The sequence below is a fragment of the Scyliorhinus canicula genome, chromosome 2 (genome assembly GCF_902713615.1).
Source record: "Scyliorhinus canicula chromosome 2, sScyCan1.1, whole genome shotgun sequence".
NCBI classification, from domain to species: domain Eukaryota; kingdom Metazoa; phylum Chordata; class Chondrichthyes; order Carcharhiniformes; family Scyliorhinidae; genus Scyliorhinus; species Scyliorhinus canicula.
Genome location: NC_052147.1, coordinates 93,258,017 through 93,275,928, shown reverse-complemented (window position 1 = coordinate 93,275,928; position 17,912 = coordinate 93,258,017). Strand labels below are relative to the sequence as shown.

The 17,912-nt window shown below is 43.4% G+C and overlaps 1 protein-coding gene across 3 annotated transcripts; it reads right to left on the bottom strand.

The window, feature by feature from the left end:
* Positions 1–6,278: 6,278 nt before the first annotated feature.
* On the bottom strand, positions 6,279–17,666 carry LOC119962386 (EEF1A lysine methyltransferase 3-like). Of its 3 annotated transcripts, XM_038790347.1 has the most exons (5): positions 17,582–17,665; positions 11,863–11,898; positions 11,400–11,640; positions 9,779–9,890; positions 6,279–6,753 (listed from the first exon to the last, which is right to left on the bottom strand). In XM_038790347.1, exons 3-5 carry the CDS (start codon positions 11,529–11,531, stop codon positions 6,365–6,367), a joined length of 633 nt encoding a protein of 210 aa, XP_038646275.1. In that variant the 5' UTR covers positions 11,532–11,640; positions 11,863–11,898; positions 17,582–17,665; the 3' UTR covers positions 6,279–6,364. The 3 variants fall into 3 exon arrangements, with proteins under 3 accessions (XP_038646275.1, XP_038646276.1, XP_038646277.1); XM_038790348.1 differs by lacking the exon at positions 11,863–11,898 and having other exon boundaries at positions 17,582–17,666; XM_038790349.1 differs by lacking the exon at positions 17,582–17,665 and having other exon boundaries at positions 11,788–11,876.
* Between the last annotated feature and the right edge of the window lie 246 nt (positions 17,667–17,912).

Here is a 17,912-nt window from a genome sequence, read left to right as displayed (position 1 = left end):
AGATACAAGGCATTTTATAAAATTACATATAATGTTCAGCTGCAAATTTTAGCTTAAAGCGCCCTAGAAATGCATACAGCTATAAATTAAAAGCATTTTGTGCAGCAGTATGAAGGAATTCCGATTGTCAGTGTAAATAAAAGGTAAAGTACATTTCCTTTGCAGTAAATGAGGAGAGATATGATATTAAAGACGTACGCTGCAAATCATAGCAGCAAATAAGCCAATGGACATTAGTCATATCCGAAGGATGCATGGAGGGTGGCAATGTTTACACATAAAGAATATCATGAATTCAAGAGCATTCATATTTATCAAACCAACTATTACTCTGCGCATAATTTATTGAAACATCGTTGCAGATTAAAATCGGAGTCTGGTGAATTGCTGGTAAATCAGAGGCAGCACGGTAGCATTGTGAGGCAGCACGGTAGCATTGTGAGGCAGCACGGTAGCATTGTGGATAGCACAATATCTTCACAGCTCCAGGGTCCCAGGTTCGATTCCGGCTTGGGTCACTGTCTGTGCGGAGTCTGCACATCCTCCCCGTGTGTGCGTGGGTTTCCTCCGGGTGCTCCAGTTTCGTCCCACAGTCCAAAGATGTGCAGGTTAGGTGGATTGGCCATGATAAATTGCCCTTAGTGTCCAAAATTACCCTTAGTGTTGGGTGGGGATACTGGGTTATTGGGATAGGAGGAGGTGTTGACCTTGGGTAGGGTGCTCTTTCCAAGAGCCAGTGCAGACTCGATGGGCCAAATGGCCTCCTTCTGCACTGTAAATTCTATGTGAACGTGTTCAACGACCGCAGTTTCTGAACAGTTGATTACAGTGTCCACTCCTTCCCCTATCAGCAGCAACTCTCCGGGTCCTTGAAGTAGGAGCTGATTTGCACATCACAACCTATAATTTGCAGATAACCAGTTCATTAACCTGATCAATAAATGAGGGCCCATTGATATTATTAATATGAATTTCCAGAAGGCATTTGATATTGGTCCACAAAAAAAGACAGTTAACAAAAATGTGTTTGAAGGCAAATGTTTCACTTGGAGCAGGAGTAGGTTCTGAGATAAGGGGAATCGAGGGGAGAGGTAATGGTAAATCACTGCAACTTTCTAGAGGTAACGCTCGGGGCTCTCTTCTTGGGCTGTAGCTTTTCATTACAATTGTGCATTAATAGGTGAAGGATTAAAAGATTTGTCAGGACATTCAATTGGGCGATATAACAAGTGGTGCAAATGGAAACAGGAAGTCACAAAGAGACAGTCATAGATTGTGAGCGGGTATATCTGGTAGATTAAGTCAAACCTGGAGGAAGTGTAAGGTCACTGACTTTGGAGAAAGAAAAACGGAGCATAACATTTTCTGCGTGGTGACAAGCTTGGAGCTGCCGATGGGCAGAGATTAAGGATCCTATACTTAAAACATAAAAACATAAGAACTAGGAGCAGGCGTAAGCCATCTGGCCCCTCAAGTGTGCTCTGCCATTCAATAAGATCATGACTGATCTTTTGGTGGACTCAGCATCACTTACCCGCCCGCTCATCATAACCTTTTATTCCTTTATTGCTCAAAAATCTATCTATCTTTGCCTTAAAAATATTCAATGAGGCAGCCTCAACTGCTTGGACAAGGAATTCCACAAATTTACAACCCTTTGGATGAAGACGTTCCTCCTCAACTCAGTAAATCTGCTCCCTCTTATTTTGAGGCTATACCCCCTAGCTCTACTTTTGATTTGATTTGATTTCTTGTCACATGTACCGAAGTACAGTGAAAAATATTTTTCTGCGGCCGAAGAACGTACACATTACGTACATAGTGGACACAAGAATAATCAACAGGGAACATTGACAAATTGTACATCGACAAAACAGTGATTGGTTACAGTGCGGAACAAGGGGACAAACAAAGCAAACAAAGCACATACATGAGCAACAGCAACATAGGGCGTCATGAATCGTGTTCTTACAGGGAACAGATCAGTCCAAGAGGGAATCGTTGAGGAGTCTTGTAGCTGTGGGGAAAAAGCTGTTCATATTTCTGAATGTGCGAGTCTTCAGATGTCTGTACCTTCTGCCTGATGGAAGGGTCTGGAAGAAGACAATGCCTGGGTGGGAGGGGTCTCTGACAATGCTGTCTACCTTCCTGAGGCAGGGAAAGGTGCATACAGAATCAATGTGGGGCTGGGAAGTTTGTGTGATGTGTTGTACTGAGTTCCCCACACTCTGCAGTTTCTTGCGATCGTAGACTGAGCAGTTCCTATGCCAGGCTGTGATGCAGCCAGATAGGATGCTCTCTCTCGCACATCTGTAGAAGTTTGTGAGAATCGATGCAGACGTGCCAAATTTCTTTAGCGTCAGCAGGAAGTTGAGATGTTGTTGGGCTTTCTTGACTGTTGCATCAACGTGAGTGGATCAGGGCAGACTGTTGGTGATGGTGACCCGCCAGGAATTTAAATCTATCGACCATCTCCACTTAGGAGCCATTGATGCAGATGGGAGTGTGTCATGCTGCGCTTCTTGAAATTGATGATCAGTTCCTTGATCTTTCCAACATTTAGAGTGAGGTTGTTTTCGGTACACCGTGCAACCAAGTGGTTTATCTCCCTCCTGTAGTCTGATTTGTCCTTGTTTGAGATACGGCCCACTACAGTTATATCATCCGCAAATTTATAGATTGAGTTGGAGTTAAATCTTGCCACACAATCATGGGTGGTATAGGGAGTACAGTAGAGGACTGAGCACACATCCTTGCAGGGCTCCGGTGTTGAGGACTATTGTGGAGGAGGTGCTGTTGCCTATTCTGACAGATTGCGGTCTGTTGGTGAGGAAGTCGAGGATCCAGCTGCACAGGGAAACGTCAATCCCAAGATTGCGGAGTTTGGTTATTAGCCTTGTTGGGATAATGGTGTTGAAGGCAGCTGTAGTCTATAAACAGCAGTCTCACATAGGTGTCCTTGTTGTTGAGGTGTTCGAGCATTGATTGCAGAGCCAGTGAGATAGCGTTTACTGTGGACTGGTTGTGGTGATAGGCAAACTGCAGTGGATCGAGACCATCTGGGAGGCTGGCAGTGATCCGTCTCATGACTAGCCGCTCAAAGCATTTCATGATAGCAGATGTTAGGGCCACCGATCGGAAGTCGTTGAGAAAGGCTACCTTGTTCTTCTTTGGTACTTGTATTATGGTAGCCTTCCTGAAAGAGGTGGGGACCTCAGAGCGGAGGAGTGAGGTGGTGAAGATATCTGTGAATACACTCGTCAGCTGGTCTGCGCAGGCTTTGAGTGCTCGCCCAGAGACTCCATTGGACCTCGCCAGTGGAAACAACCTCCCTGCTTCTATCTTACCTATTCACTTCATAGTTTTATATGTTTCTAAACACTAAAAAAAATATTATTTGACTGATTGCAAAAAAGCCAAATGGAACATTAACCTTCATTTGGCTGGAATAGGAGCGGAGGTTAAGTTGCACATATAGCATTTGTTGGATTGCTTCTCGTGGGCCCCTGTATTCAGCTCTGAGCAGCAGAAATGCACTGGCATTGCAGCAGCTGCAGTGCAAATTGACCAGATTTATTCTGTGGCAAAAAGGTTTACATTTGTATCGAAGATTAACAAGCTAGAAACATGGGTATTGAAGATGGCAAATGGATTAGATAGGGTAGATGTAGAAAAAGAGGTAATTCAATGAGACCCAATCAGACTATTAATTTGGAATTTCCAACAGGTTTAGTCCAGTGCAGCACCTTTGAAAATGCTGCTTCTCGTGTAGTCTTAGTTTATTGTGCACAATAATTAGAAAATGAGTCTTCCTTGAATGCACATATGCAACCACTCACATTGCATTGGAGACCAAATAATTACATGAATTGTTTTGCTTGCTGGCATTTTGACCACCAAAGACCATCACCGTATATTCTGAAATATATAGATAACCAAGCCAGAAAAACATAAATCACCATAATTTGCTGGTGTCGGCGTTAATGAACAATATTTCTTTCACTGAAGATGGTTGCCATTGCATCAAATTTTCCTTTTGCGTTCGATGCTGGGTTGAAATATTGTTGAGAACGGAGATACTCATGGACCTTTCTCCTGAGTGGTGAACAGTTCCCTTTACCCTAAGAGGGAAGTAGGACATTAAACTCCTTTGCGTCTATTCTGCCACTAATTTTAGATCTTAGCAAGTCTGTACATCAATTTCGTTTCTCTGCCTTGGTTCCATATCTCTTAATATTCTTGTCTAACAAAATAAGTCAACCTCAGTTTTGAATGTTTCAGTTGAACAACCTTCGACAACTTTTGGAACAAGAATTCCACGTTCTCACCAGCATTTGGCTGACCCAGTGCTTACTGACAACAATCCTGACGGGCACAGTTATATTGTAAGGAATGTCCTCATGGCCTGGACTCTTTCATCAGAAGAAATCATTTCTCATTCAACGTCATCACATCTTCAAATCATCTCAAGCAGATCTATTTGCCTTTAATCTTCTACACTTACGTAAATGCAAACCCTCTTAGCCCCGATATAATTGCAGCAAAGTTGTTTTTCCCTGACCACAAGGGAAATATAGCCTTTTTCTGTACTTGAAGACCCTAAATCTCTTTACGCCACCAAAGGTCCTATCCTCGCAGCGTTTAGAAAAAAGTCTGGTCTATCTTTCTTAATTCGAAAGTGGATGAGCTCACATTTCTACAGATGGACCTTAATCTGCCATCGGTTTTCCCATTCATTCTGCGTGGTGATATACAGTTTCATATCTCAAGTAGAATTATATATGTATTATCATATGATACGTTATTTCAATCTATGAACCGTTCAGCGCCAAGGACATGTTAAAATGTTCCACGCCATGCGATGCCAAGCTGTAAACTTGATAAACATAATTTAGTATTATGAGTATTACTATTCATTACTTTCATAGAGTGGTACCATTTGAAACCACATGGTTTTGGAAGAGAAAAAAATTCAAACAAGTTATTGTTTATTCTGCAGGACCTGTTCCATTCTGGTACTGGAGCAAAGTCAATACTTCTCACTGTTTTATTGTATCCAGTACAAAATAATTGACATTTACAGATGACAGGGATATACACCAGACCAGAGCTATTCTGATATTCCCAATGTTTGATGCACAATAAAGTTCTACTCTATTATATTCCAAGTGCTTGCACTATGAAGGTATTTGTGCTATGACTTAATCCCCGTAACGCAAAAGAAAATTCTCCAGTGGTTACGACTGGAGGTAGTGATAGTGAATCAAAAAATAACACACCGCAGAACTTTATTTTTAGCACCAGATCCAATTCCCTCCTCTCAAAAAAAGCAAAGAACTCACCTTTGTAGATTTAGTAGATTACGTTAAATCGAGTTGGGTTCAGGCAGTGAGAGAAAAAGGAACCAGGCTCATGCCTGGGGCAGCATGGTAGCACAAGTGGATAGCACTGTGGCTTCACAGCGCCAGGGTCAAGGATCGTATCCCCACTAGGTCACTGTCGGTGCGGAGTCTGCACGTTCTTCCCGTGTCTGTGTGGGTTTCCTCCGGGTGCTCTGGTTTGCTCCCACAGTCCAAAGACGTGCAGGTTAGGTGGATTGGCCATGACAAATTGCCCTTAGTGACCAAAAGGTTAGGAGGGGTTATTGGGTTACGGGGATAGGGTGGAAGTGAGGGCTTAAGTGAGGCGGTGAAGACTGGACACGCCGAATGGCCTCCTTCTGCACTGTATGCTCTACGCTCACTAAAATTATGTGGATTTCAGTTCGTCAGATAAATCGTGACCAGATTAAGCTGGGAAGCTTTATTGCAGGAGTAGGGTTGTTTTTTTTTTTAGCTATCCATCCAATCATAATATTCAAATTCCAATAAATGCAAGCGGGTAAAACAATAGGCTTTAACTTGAAGGTTACCATTCAGGATAATCATCGGTATTCCATATTCTAATTTACAGAGATTGAATTCCAGCCATAAGGGCTGCTGGGATACACCTGGGATAAATGCAGCATCTTGCAATCAGATTTCGCAATGGAGGAAATGAGAGCCTTTGAGGTGAAAGGGAAGAATGAAGATGAAGATGGTGGAGCCATCGAAGGTTAATTACATTCTCAGAGTTAGAATGAAACTGAAGGCAGGCGATTAGAAATTTTTTAACGTACTTCTTCAGTGAGCGGGCCAGAACTGAATAAATAAAACAGTTAATGTGCACTTTAAAATATAGTTACCAATTAAATTGTGCTCCATTTGATTTCTCGTATTTAATTCAAACTGACCGTTGAAAAGTTAATAAACCTCGTTTATTCCTCTGAATTACGTTAAGCGGAAATGGATCATTGTCTCTCCCCGTCCTTGCATCATAAATAGTTCTAATTGCCTGGAACCTTTTTGGTCACTTTGAAAATACTGTTGGTCCCGCTTGTATGGATGAGCTCGCTATGAAACAGCTCTGGCACTAACTCATCGTGGAATTGGGCGGAGCCTTCTCTATATTTCACATCAGAACACAGGTAAATTGTCGTCTTCTCCCGGCAGAAATAGCGCAGTGTCTTCAACAGACCTGGAAACTGCGGTGGGTTGTAAACTATGTCCGATCCCAGAACGACATCAACGTCGGCTACAAATGTATCCTGATCGATGCCCCAGGCCAAGGCACGGGTTTGTGCGCGGTGCCTGCAGCTGGGTGGGACGTTAGCAACGATGTTGTATTCAATCTGCTTCACAACGTCATGTCTGTCCGTCATGATGACATCGCCACCTAATAAATACAATAAAATAAGACCATAATTATTGTACTGTATCCCCACAGCGCCAGTTGCAACATCCATTCTGGTCACAGGGAAGTGAGAGGAATATAATTCTGTAAAATAAGGGTTACCTGTGCTGGGTGTGAGTGAGGCAGGCACTAGCAGAACAGCACATAGTCCATGAAGCACGTGATCTGAACAGGATTGTGTAGATTGAAATCAAACACACGTATTGCTCTGCATGTGTTGACAGTGATGTAAATTTCGCCGGAAGATTAATGAAGATCAGATCATGTGGATGTATTTATGTATGTGGACAGTGGGGCGTGTTATAATATTCGAGATCTAATGAACTGTCATGACAGAGAGACTCAAATCAATTGACCCGAAGGTGTACATTTGAAGACTGTGAGTATGGTTCTATTTAACTTCCTTCCACAAACGCCATGAGAGATTTACAGAAAAAAATGTTCGATGTTTTTTTTAAAAACATGCCTATTTTAAAATGAAACGCGTAATACATGAGTCTTCGCGAATCCAATCTTTGTCAAGCAAAGGGAATATAATGGACAGCAAGATATTCAGAACCTCCTCTTGCTTTCCTATTAGTATTTCTTCCTTTCTTCCTTTTATAAGTGCATTAAGTACTGTTGTGTGTTGGGGCGGGGTGAAGATCATTCTAAGGTAGCTGATCAATATTCGGAATATGAGGGCAGAGGGTTCGGGAGGTTTGTTACAGAAATGTGTATGTCTCTCTTGGGGAGACCATGAATTGGATTCAATTTGAATTTGAATTGTTTTTTGGAGCAAGCAATGACATGGATTATGGGCTTACCCTGTCAACTCGTGCATTGGTTTTGTAACTTTGAGAATATGAGACAATACAACTATTAATGAAGATGTTATTAACAAGTAGCGACGACCGGCAACTTCTCTCTCATTCCACTTCACTGGCAGAAGGCTGTATTCTTTGCCACCTGGGTCTAATGTTCAGGTAGATTTAATAATTGGACCATTCTTTCATATAATTCTTCTCCTATCCATCTAACATCGTGTTTTGGCGCCGTTGCACTTGTTGGCGTAGCAACATTGGTTTTATTTATTTCCGACCAATTGCGATGCAGATCAGTTTAATTCCTGCTGCTGGATGCGGAGGTCCACTCGCACACAGGTCCCACAAGATGAGAAGTTTTTATTTTCTATAGATATTTCCTGTCCTGAAAACATTGACTTCAGCAACGCTTGGAGTGTGGGTCGAGTAGTTTTTATCGCCTGATCTAAGCAGCCATTATTCACCTGGGTGTTTGTGATCTCCCATATTGAGCAGAGGTCACCGGATAATATCAAATGGATCTCTGTGCCAAATATCTCCTTTCAGACTATTAAGCGCAATGGAAGCCATGTGGATAAATGGCTATCATATAAACCAGCCATAGTCTAACTGAACAGAGGTGCAGACTCGAATAGTTGAATTACCGAGTTCTGATCTTAGATTCCGTTTTTGCCCACAATGGTAAACACCTTGAAGTGGAAATAGAACAAACAAGAGCGGGCTTGATATTTTGGTCCCTCGAACCTGCTCCTCCATTCGATAATGTGGTTCCTCAGCTGATTGTGGCCTCAACTCCACGTACCCTCCGCCTCCACACCACAATCTCCCCCACCCCTTAACCCATGATTCCTTTGCCGATCGAAAATCGATATAACTCCGTCTTGAATACATCCAATGATCCAACTGCACAGTTCTCACGAGAGAGAGAGCTCACCTCGGAGAGCAAAACATTGTCCTAATCTCAGTCTTAAATGGGAGACTCCTAAATTAAAACCGTGTCCCCTAGTTCGGGACTCCCCACAAAAGAAGCATCCTCTCAGCGGCCATCTTATCAAGTGCCCTCTGGATCTTATATATATTAAGAAGATCATTCTTCTAAACTCCTCTGGGGAAAAGCCCAACCTTGCTAACCCCCTTATCCCAGGAATGAGTCGAATTAACCTTCTTGAAAGCAATTATATATTTTCTTCATCAATGAGACAAAAACTGGACACAGGCCACCAGTTGTGGTCTCACCAAGGCCATTGACAGCTGTAGCAACAGTCCCCTAGTTTTATGATATATTCCCTTTTAAACGCGCGAACATTCCATTTGTCCCCCGAATCACGTGCTGTGCCTGCTTACTACAGTAACAGGTTGTGACTGATGGAGAAGGTCACTCTTGCATCTCTGTACCACAGAGGTAGGCAATCTCTCTCCATTTCAACAGCAGACTGCGTTTATCATCCTTCTCCCAAAATGGACAGGTTCACATTGCCTCACATTATTTTCAATCTGCCAAATATTTGCCCACTATCTGAATCCCTTTGGAAAACTCTTTGACTCGATGGAGCGAATGGCCTCCTTCTGCACTGTAAATTCTATGATATTCTATGATGTCCTCTTGGAGATCAACTGTTTCCATTGGTGGAAGAGTCCAGAACTAAAGATGCCGGTTTTAGATGATTGGTGAAAAACGGATGGCGGGGTGGGAAAAACAAAACGGTTTTGTTCAGGCCGTGTTTCGAATCCAGTGTTCACTGCCTGAAAATCTGGAGGAGGAAGATTCGCTTGCGGTTCTTTGAAGGAAGTTGGATAATTATCTGAAAGGGAAAATAAAAATGCAGGGCTATCGGGAAAGGGAGGGGGAGTGAGACTCGTGAAGCTGCCCATGGAGAGAGCTGGCAGGAAGGGCCCTGCTGAAACCATTCTATGGTCTCATGATACCAACTATATGGATATCTGTTTTAAGGACGGCACAGCACTGAGGACGGGGTTCGATCCCGGCCAGGGGTCACTGTTCATGTGCAGTTTGCATGTTCTCCCAGTGTCTACGTGGGTCTCACCCCAAAGATGTACACAGCAGGTGGATTGGGCACGCTAAATAGCCCCTTAATTGGGGGGGGGGGGGGATTGGGTACTCTAAATTAAAAAAATAATGGATATCCGTTTTAGTTAGTAAATGGAGGGGTAGAACCGGAATTACAACTGGAGGATTAACTTACCCAGCAGCGCCACGAAAATCCCCACAATTCCGGTCCCAGACCCGAGCTCAATCACCTTCTTCCCAGTAAAATCAAACTTCTCAGCCTCGAAATACCGACAAAGAACCGTCCCCTGAAAAAAAGATACACTCATACAACGAAAATTATTTGCAAAATGCGCAAAGCTAGAGGGTAGAGTTGGAAAATGGAGGGAAGGTGAGAAGTTGATCAAAGATCACCCAAGCATCTTGGTGGAGGAAGCTTACAGCAGTATTCAGAATCGTCCCAAGCTCTTGCTTTAGGGTGGCAAGGAGTAAGGAAAGTCACCCATCTATCTCTCCATGAAAATGAAAATAGAATCTATGTTAAGGTCATGGATTATTTATGATTGTGTCACTGGCCAGACCAGCATTTGTTGCCCATCCCTAGTTGCCCTTAAGGAGGTGGAGGTTAGCTGCCTTGTCGAACAGTTGCAGTCTCTGAGGTGTTGGTACAGCCACTGAGTGGATAGGGAGGGAGTTCCAGGATTTTGACCAGCGACTTAGACTCCTTGAATACCTCTATCAAATCTCTGGTCAGCTCTCATTCTAAGGAGAACAGCCTGGCTTGTCTAACCTATTCATGTTGAAATTTGTCACACGTGGCTCCTCTGCATGTGTTGCCAGTGATGCAGATTCCACCGGAAGATTAATGAAGATCAGATCTTCCACGCTGATAAAACAACATCTGTGATTATGGGTGACTTTAATCTGCATGTAAATTGGCTGACTCAAATTAGTCACAGTACAATAGAGGAGGAATTTCTGGAGTGTATAGGGAATGGTTTTCTGGGCCCTATGTTGAGGAACCAACAAGAGAACAGGCTATTTTGGACTGAGTGTTGTGCAATGAGAAATAATTAGTTGGCAATCTAGTTGTGAGAGAGCCCTTGGGGATGAATGATCATAATGTGGATGAGTGACCATAATATCATAGAATTCTTTATCAAGCTGAATAGTGCTGAAACTGAAACTGAATAGCGGTGATTCTGAGACTAGGGTCCTCAATAAAGGTAACTATGATGGTATGAGGCATAAACTGGCTATGACAGACTGGGAAGCATACTGAATGGAAGGACAGCAGACAAACAATGGCGAATAGATTAACTCCAAAAGTTGTTTATGCCTATTTGGCAAACGAGAAGAGCACCACATACTTTGTTCATGTCTTCCTTTATGGAGAAAGGAGCAATGTACTGGACGTTCTGAGAAACAAAGTTTTAGTGCGGAGCTGAAGGAAAGTAGTATTAGTAAATAAATGGTTTGGGGGGATTAGTGGGATTGAAGGTGGACACATCTCCTGGGCCTGATAATCTTCATAGCACTTGAAAAGGAACCAAATTGAGAAATCCCAGAAATCTCTCATAATATTGCACAGTGTCCACCAAATCCACGCTGCCGATCCAAATGGGGGAACATCAGTCTCCATTAGGGAGCTAATACTATCTGCCTGGGAATCAGACCCGGATCTGACTGTGGAGATACACCCACCGAAATCAGCTTCTAAACCGAGTGAGTACAGCCCAAATTGCAGAGGCATTGCAATAAGCCGGGAATTCACTTTGAAACCCAAGAAAACATTTGTCACAGGCCGCTGAACTTACAGGTGCCCAGACATAACAGGAGACGCCTAGAGACGCTCCTTTAAACATCGTAATCTTTATATTGTGTCCACTAAATTCATAGTCTGCTTCCTCCAACTCCGCGGGGAGTCTTCTATCCGCCAAGCTGGTCATCCTCGCTGATTCCAAAAGGAAGCTCGCCGATCACCAAACAGATTCGTTTCAGTCCTAGATGTGGATTTCTACCAGATTCACCTCCACAGAGCCACTCCCAACTTGTTATCTAGAAATAAGCACAGGATTTTTTTTTAAAGTAGGAGACCGCGTATTAATTGTTCTTGTAATTCTCGAATATCTGGGAGACCCACGCCAGACACAGGGGAACACACCTCACTACAAAATGGATACACAGGTAAGTAAGAGTATTTACCAAATTCCACTTGAACACATCATTGGTCCTTCACCTCACTACAAAATGGATACGCAGGTAAGTAAGAGTATTTACCAAATTCCACTTGAACACATCATTGGTCCTTCACACCTAGGGGAATTGAAATAGAAATATTGAAAGAGACCGCGATATATTAAACACCAAAGGAGTTCCGGACAGATAATGATAACTGATTCACATTGCCACTGGAAAAGCACCAGAGCATAAACTTCGACTCTGTGCTGTTATGATACGGGACTTATGTCAACTTTACATCTCACTCAATTTCAATTCAATTCATTGTGAAACCTGGAAATTAAAAGCTGCTATCGGTAAAATTGATAATGTCGCGACACCAATGTCTATTAGGGTGGGAGAGGAAATAAACTGTCCTATGCTGCCCTGGCCTTTATGTCACTGTTGTCCTGAACCGTGATTGTCTCTGAACCGCCCTTTGAAATGACCAACAAACCGCTCATTGTTGGAGCACCCTCACTTCTCCAACTGCAGAGGTTCAAGGGAAAGGCAGCACCGTCTGATAAAACATTGCCGAAGGCAGGCCGGGTGGTTTGAAACTCCACATAGCTTTGATTTGATTTACCCATGGGATGTGAACGTCACTGGAAATGACAGCATCTGTCACCCATCCGAATTCACCCTTAGCAACGTAGTGGTGAGCCGCCTTGAGCCACAGCAGTAGTGGGAGAAAAGCGAATCTACTGAGCAGGCAGTGGCACTGAAGAGGTAAGGAGAGCCCACCCTCTATAGCACGTCTAATGTGTTTTGGATTATGTGTTTATTACGTTTGTCGGGACTCCTGGGGAACCAGTCCGGGAGCTCGGGAATTTGTGGCTTGATATTGATCACATTGGGGGTGGTGGCGGGTTAGTTGGGAATTGTGGAGTTACGGACGAGTAAACCAGGAAGTCTGACTTTCCCAGGCGACTCACACATTTAATGCAGGCTGTCGTATCATCCTTTGGCAGTTTTCCTGTGTAGGGAAATTGAAGTTTAATGGTTAGTTTGGGTTTAGTTTTTACACAATCGAAATATGTCAACCCCATATGGTCTTATGCTTAATTCTGGGACAGAAGCTTATCACGTGACTTGGCCAGAGCATCACACTCAAACTTGACAATGGACAAAGAACATATGGCCTTATGATGAAGATGTGAGGCGTCAAGTTTGAACTAATGCAGCCACGGAACTATTCAACACCCTCGTATTTAAAATTATCAACTTTGTTCCCTAAATTCAAATTCCTATTGTGCAAAGAAATGTAAGTATTAAAACATTCAGCCTTGTGCATTAAAATAGTGCCGTTCAACTTCTGGCGTTTGAGGGAAGTCACTTTATTTCACGTTGTGTATCCATCTTTGATTTTGTGAGTTCATAATTAAGTTCTGTAATTAGCTTTTCTAACTCTTTAGTTCTTTTAAATTTTAATATATGTTAGTTGAATGTACTGTAATGTTTAGCAGACCAATCACTTGCAAACATTGAGGTGTGGTTTATATGGACTTTGTGTAACTTCTGTAACTTTGTAAGTTTACAAAACTATTCTGTAAGTTTAATTATCTTATACCAAGCATTGGCAGATACAAATAAAATACTATAGCGAAGCAGTTATCTCTGCAAAAACACATTAATAAGCGCCCGTTTTAATGAAATCAACAGATCAATTAGATTTGAATGAATCCATGTTTCCAGACATTGCATGCTATGTTATCTCAAGTAGAAGCAGACATGAAAACTACTCTCACTCATATTCTATACATAATACTACGTGCACTGTATTCGTACTTTGTGAACTTCTTTATTAGTTTTAAGCTCATAATCTACTTTACTGCTCTATTCTTTGTTTTAAAAGTGAAGTAACTCATTCCAACAGAGAAAAGTAACAACAACTTCAAATAACCAGTCCAAAACAGAGTCACTGATAGGGGTCCGATTTAATACTAATTAAATTAGGTTTTGAGAGGATAAGCTCAAGATATGAAACATAGAGGCATCACCTGTCCACCATGCTGAACAAGTGGGCAGGGAGATATTAAAACATGATCTTGTCTTTGCAAGAAGTAACACAAACAATATTTAATGAGAGGAAAGGTCTCATAGGTAATTGCCACCCGAGAGGACCAGTCAGGGGACAATGGGAAATTACATCAATAAATGACCATCGCCGACATGAAACCGATTGGAAGCTTATCATGTGCACATAGACCAATCACAGATTGATCACGAACTCTTTAAATCAATTAAGAATGAACCTCCCCTCATTTCGGGCAATTATAATGCAATAACATAATTGATTACCTTGCGGGTTGTGGCTTAGGATGAATTAATAAACAGAATATTTCACTGAGCAAATTGCGCTGCATGTTTGCAATTGATGTTCGTTTGCAGTGCTTGCGGTCCAGAGGGAAGCAGAGATTACAGGGAGAGAAGAGAGATGGCGCGTCAACCTGCGCCCAAGGCCGGACCGGAAAGCAAGAGCCGTTGTATGCGAACAAGTCGTGCCCTGTCTTAGTGGGTACAACGTATTAAAGTGCAATTTATTAAACTCTATAAGGGAACACTCCTGTTCCTCTTGGCCCACAAGCAGTGCTGTAAAGCACAAGCAGTGCTGTAAAGTGATGGACCTGCCCCATTCCTGGTTAGGATATGAAGTGCATTCCCTGAGAGTGCGGTGGAGGTAACTGTAATCGTGCCGTCCAAAGGAGAATTGGACCAAATTTGAAAAGGAAAGCATGCCAAGCTGAGGGGAAAGGGCCGGATTGGCACTAGGTGAATTGCTCCTACAAAGAGCTGGCACAAACCGGATAAACCGAATGATTTATTTTTGTGAGTATCCTTCCTATGGTTCTGTCATTCTCGTCTTTTACCTGCTCCAAGATTTCCCAAGGCCCAGAAAATCCAGCTAGAATTACTTAAATATGGACATTTCTAAAATGAAATGAAGGCAGCAGTCTCTGTAGCAGCTTTATTTATGGTCCGTCCCTTGAGTGTGGATTTGACGAACGCCTCCATTTAAACCCAATGTTAAATCCAAGCCGCTTTATGCAGCTTCCCCATTTGTTACATTTTAATTTCTCTCCTGACTCAAACCCACCCGTTTGGGAAGGTTCAAACGATCATTTTATTTCTTGTTATTCTCTGTTTTGTAAATAATTCAAATGTATTTGAAAAGGGAATAGCGAAATCTTATTGGTTTTGTGGACAGTATGTTCATGGGCTGGAATATCGGACAATGCGAATCCCACCTACTTAATGGCACTTTCCATAACCGAGTGATTATGGCCATAGCCCCTCCAAAAATATTGCCCTGGAGTCAAGACAGAGTTACGCCCGATATTGGTGGGGGATGCAAGGATAAATAGCATAAGACAGGGAATAATGGAATACTAAACCAGGATCTTGACTAGTGCAGTCACAGATACTGAACCAACTTCAAAATCTGTCAACAAACCTCATGGATTCCAGTTGGTAATCGAGTGCCGGTGGCTGGATAGAGCTACGGATCCAATTATAATCTATTAATGTACCTTAATAGGGTGAAGGCTGGTTTGTTGAGATGGGATAATCTTCCTCTGCCGTTGGTGGGCGGGGTACAGACAGTACAGATTAATATTTTACCACGATTTGTGTTTCTGTTTCGGTGCCATCGTCTTTTTGCCGAAGGTGTTTTTCAAGCTGGTGGATAGGCTGATCTCTTCCTCTGTCTGCGCGGGGAAGGTGGCCAGGATAAGGAAGGTGGTACAGCAGAGGGGTCGGCAATGGGGTGGGGGGGGGGGGGCGGTTAGGTCTCCCAGATTTGATGTAATATTACTGGGTTGCGAATGCAGAGAAGATTCCGGGATGGAATAGGGAGGTAGGGACTTTGTGGGTGAGGGTGGAGGCGGGTTCATGTCGGGGGTCAGGGTTGCCGACGCTGGGAAGTATCCGGCGACTCCAGTGGCGGTGGCCATACTGAGGATTTGGAGGCAGTTTCGGCAGCGTTTTAGCTTGGGAGCTGGGTCAGGGGCAGGTGCCGATCAGGGGAAACACGGGTTTGTGCCGGGGAGGATGAAGGTGGGGTTCCAGGGATGGGAAGAGAGGGGGATTAGGAACATAAAGGATCTGTTCCTGGGGGGCACTTTGCGAGCTTGGGGGAGCTGAATGAGAAATTTGGGTTGGGGGGGGGGGGGGGACGTTTCCGGTACATGCAGATGCGGGGCTTTGTAAGCAAGATCTGGCGACCTTCCCGATTGTGTTTGCCTCATTGCTGGAGGCGGTATTGGAGAGGCGGTGGCGTCTCGGTGATTTACGGTAATTATTATTTGGAGGGGATAAGGTATCTATGGAGGGAGCTAAGGCTAAGTGGGAGGAATAACTGGGGGCAGCGTTTGTGGAGGGATATGGTGTGAGCTGCTGCAGAAGGTGAATGCCTCGACTTTGTGCGCAAGGCTGGGGCTGATACCGCTGAAGGCAGCGTCCAGGGCGCACTTGAGGGGGTGTTTGAGGGAGTGGAGGATGCCTGTGAGCGATGTGGGAGGGGAAGAGCAAACCATGTTCATATATTTTGGTCCTGCCCAAAGATGGAACAATTTTGGAGGGCAGTGTTCAGCACCATTTCGGGACTTCTGCCTGTTGATGTGGAGCCTGGACCCCTGGGTGTGTCAGACCGGCTGGAGTTGCAGACGGGTGCAGTGGCAGACATGTTAGTCTTGGCTTTGCTGATTTTACGCCAGTGGGTCTTGTTGGGTGGAGGTCAGCTTCTCCACCCTGGCGTGGCGGAGGGCCCAGCTGGACCTTCTGGCCCTGGAGAAGGCGGCATTTGCTCTAAGGCGCTGAGTGATGGGTTCTACAATATTTTGGGTTTGTTCATTTTGGAGAGTTGATCACTGTTGACTGTTGATCACTGTTTTGTTCTTTTATGAAAGGGCGGGGAACAGAGGGAAGTAGATCCTTGGAAAATAGGCGACAGGTTAAGATAAAGGATCTGGATCGGCGCAGGCTGGGAGGGCCGAAGAACCTGTTCCTGTGCTGTAATTTTCTTTGTTCTTCGTTCTCTTTGTTCTTTTTGACTGCTGAGAGAGCGGTGGGGAATTGAGGGGGGGAGATGGGTGTGCGTGGTGGGTAGGTTTTGTTACTGTTGTAAATTGTGAAAATGTTACATTTGGAATAAAAATACTTCCAAAAAAAATCTATGCATCTTAACTTAAGACGCCAAATTTCCCCTCACAACCCACACTCCTATATGGGCGAAGCCAAGTCTCACAATTTTCCATTTTATTTTGCAATCGGTGGATAAAAAGAGGCGAATTCCAGCTTCTCATTTGTCTCGTACATCCTAAGCTTACAGTTTTTTCTTTTAAAATTAGATTTGATCATTAGTAAACCAGCAATGAACGATGTGAGTATATTGTTTGATGATAATAACAACAATTCTAAACAGAACAAAATTGTTTTCCTAATTTTTACGCTACTAATAATATACCCTCATGATATTTTGCACTCATTTCTATGGTAATATTTTATATGCATGGACAACATTAACAATGAACCGCATTTTACTTCCATTTTCTACACTGCAAATAAAATAATCAATTATGTTGCTGTGCTACAAGTCATTTTTTGGGGACTGTTATTCCACCGAGGTTCTGTACTCGCGGGAGTCCAGATCCCCCTCACACAGCAATCACGGCACAAAAGCGATGCCGAATGAGCATCGGGGACTAGAGCAGCGTAAGGGAGAAATGCGAAAAAGCGGATCATTCCAAATTAATCATTCATGAAGAAGACTAGAACTCACTTCAAGGTGTCTCGCTGTTCCCTCAGTGATCTCTAACTCTCTTTGCTTCCAGCCGCGTACCTGACACTCTGAACATAAATGCTCCGTAACAATAAACTTGCGCCCCAGTTTTAACCCGTCAAAATCTCGCCAGAACTATAAGCGACCAGGTTAGTATCGCAAGAGGACAACTGGTGACCAATGAGAGAGAAAAACGAACTGGAATTGCTGAAAAAAACAGCAATGATTTGGAGGAGGGGCGTGGTGATGGAGTCAATTTAATTTTCTGAACTTAATCCCTGGAAATGAGACCAGAACAGTCAGCCCGGTCAAGCCTCTCCCAGTGAGAAAT

What these genes read in the sequence shown, in the direction of transcription:
- LOC119962386 (XM_038790348.1), bottom strand. Translation starts at nt 11,531, where the DNA reads ATGACCAGCTTGGCGGATAGAAGACTCCCCGCGGAGTTGGAGGAAGCA. An exon ending in CCTGTTATGTCTGGGCACCT is followed by an intron (nt 9,891 to 11,399) that starts GTAAGTTCAGCG and finishes TCTTTTTTTCAG; the next exon opens with GGGACGGTTCTTTGTCGGTA. An exon ending in GATTTTCGTGGCGCTGCTGG is followed by an intron (nt 6,754 to 9,778) that starts GTAAGTTAATCC and finishes TGTATTTATTAG; the next exon opens with GTGGCGATGTCATCATGACG.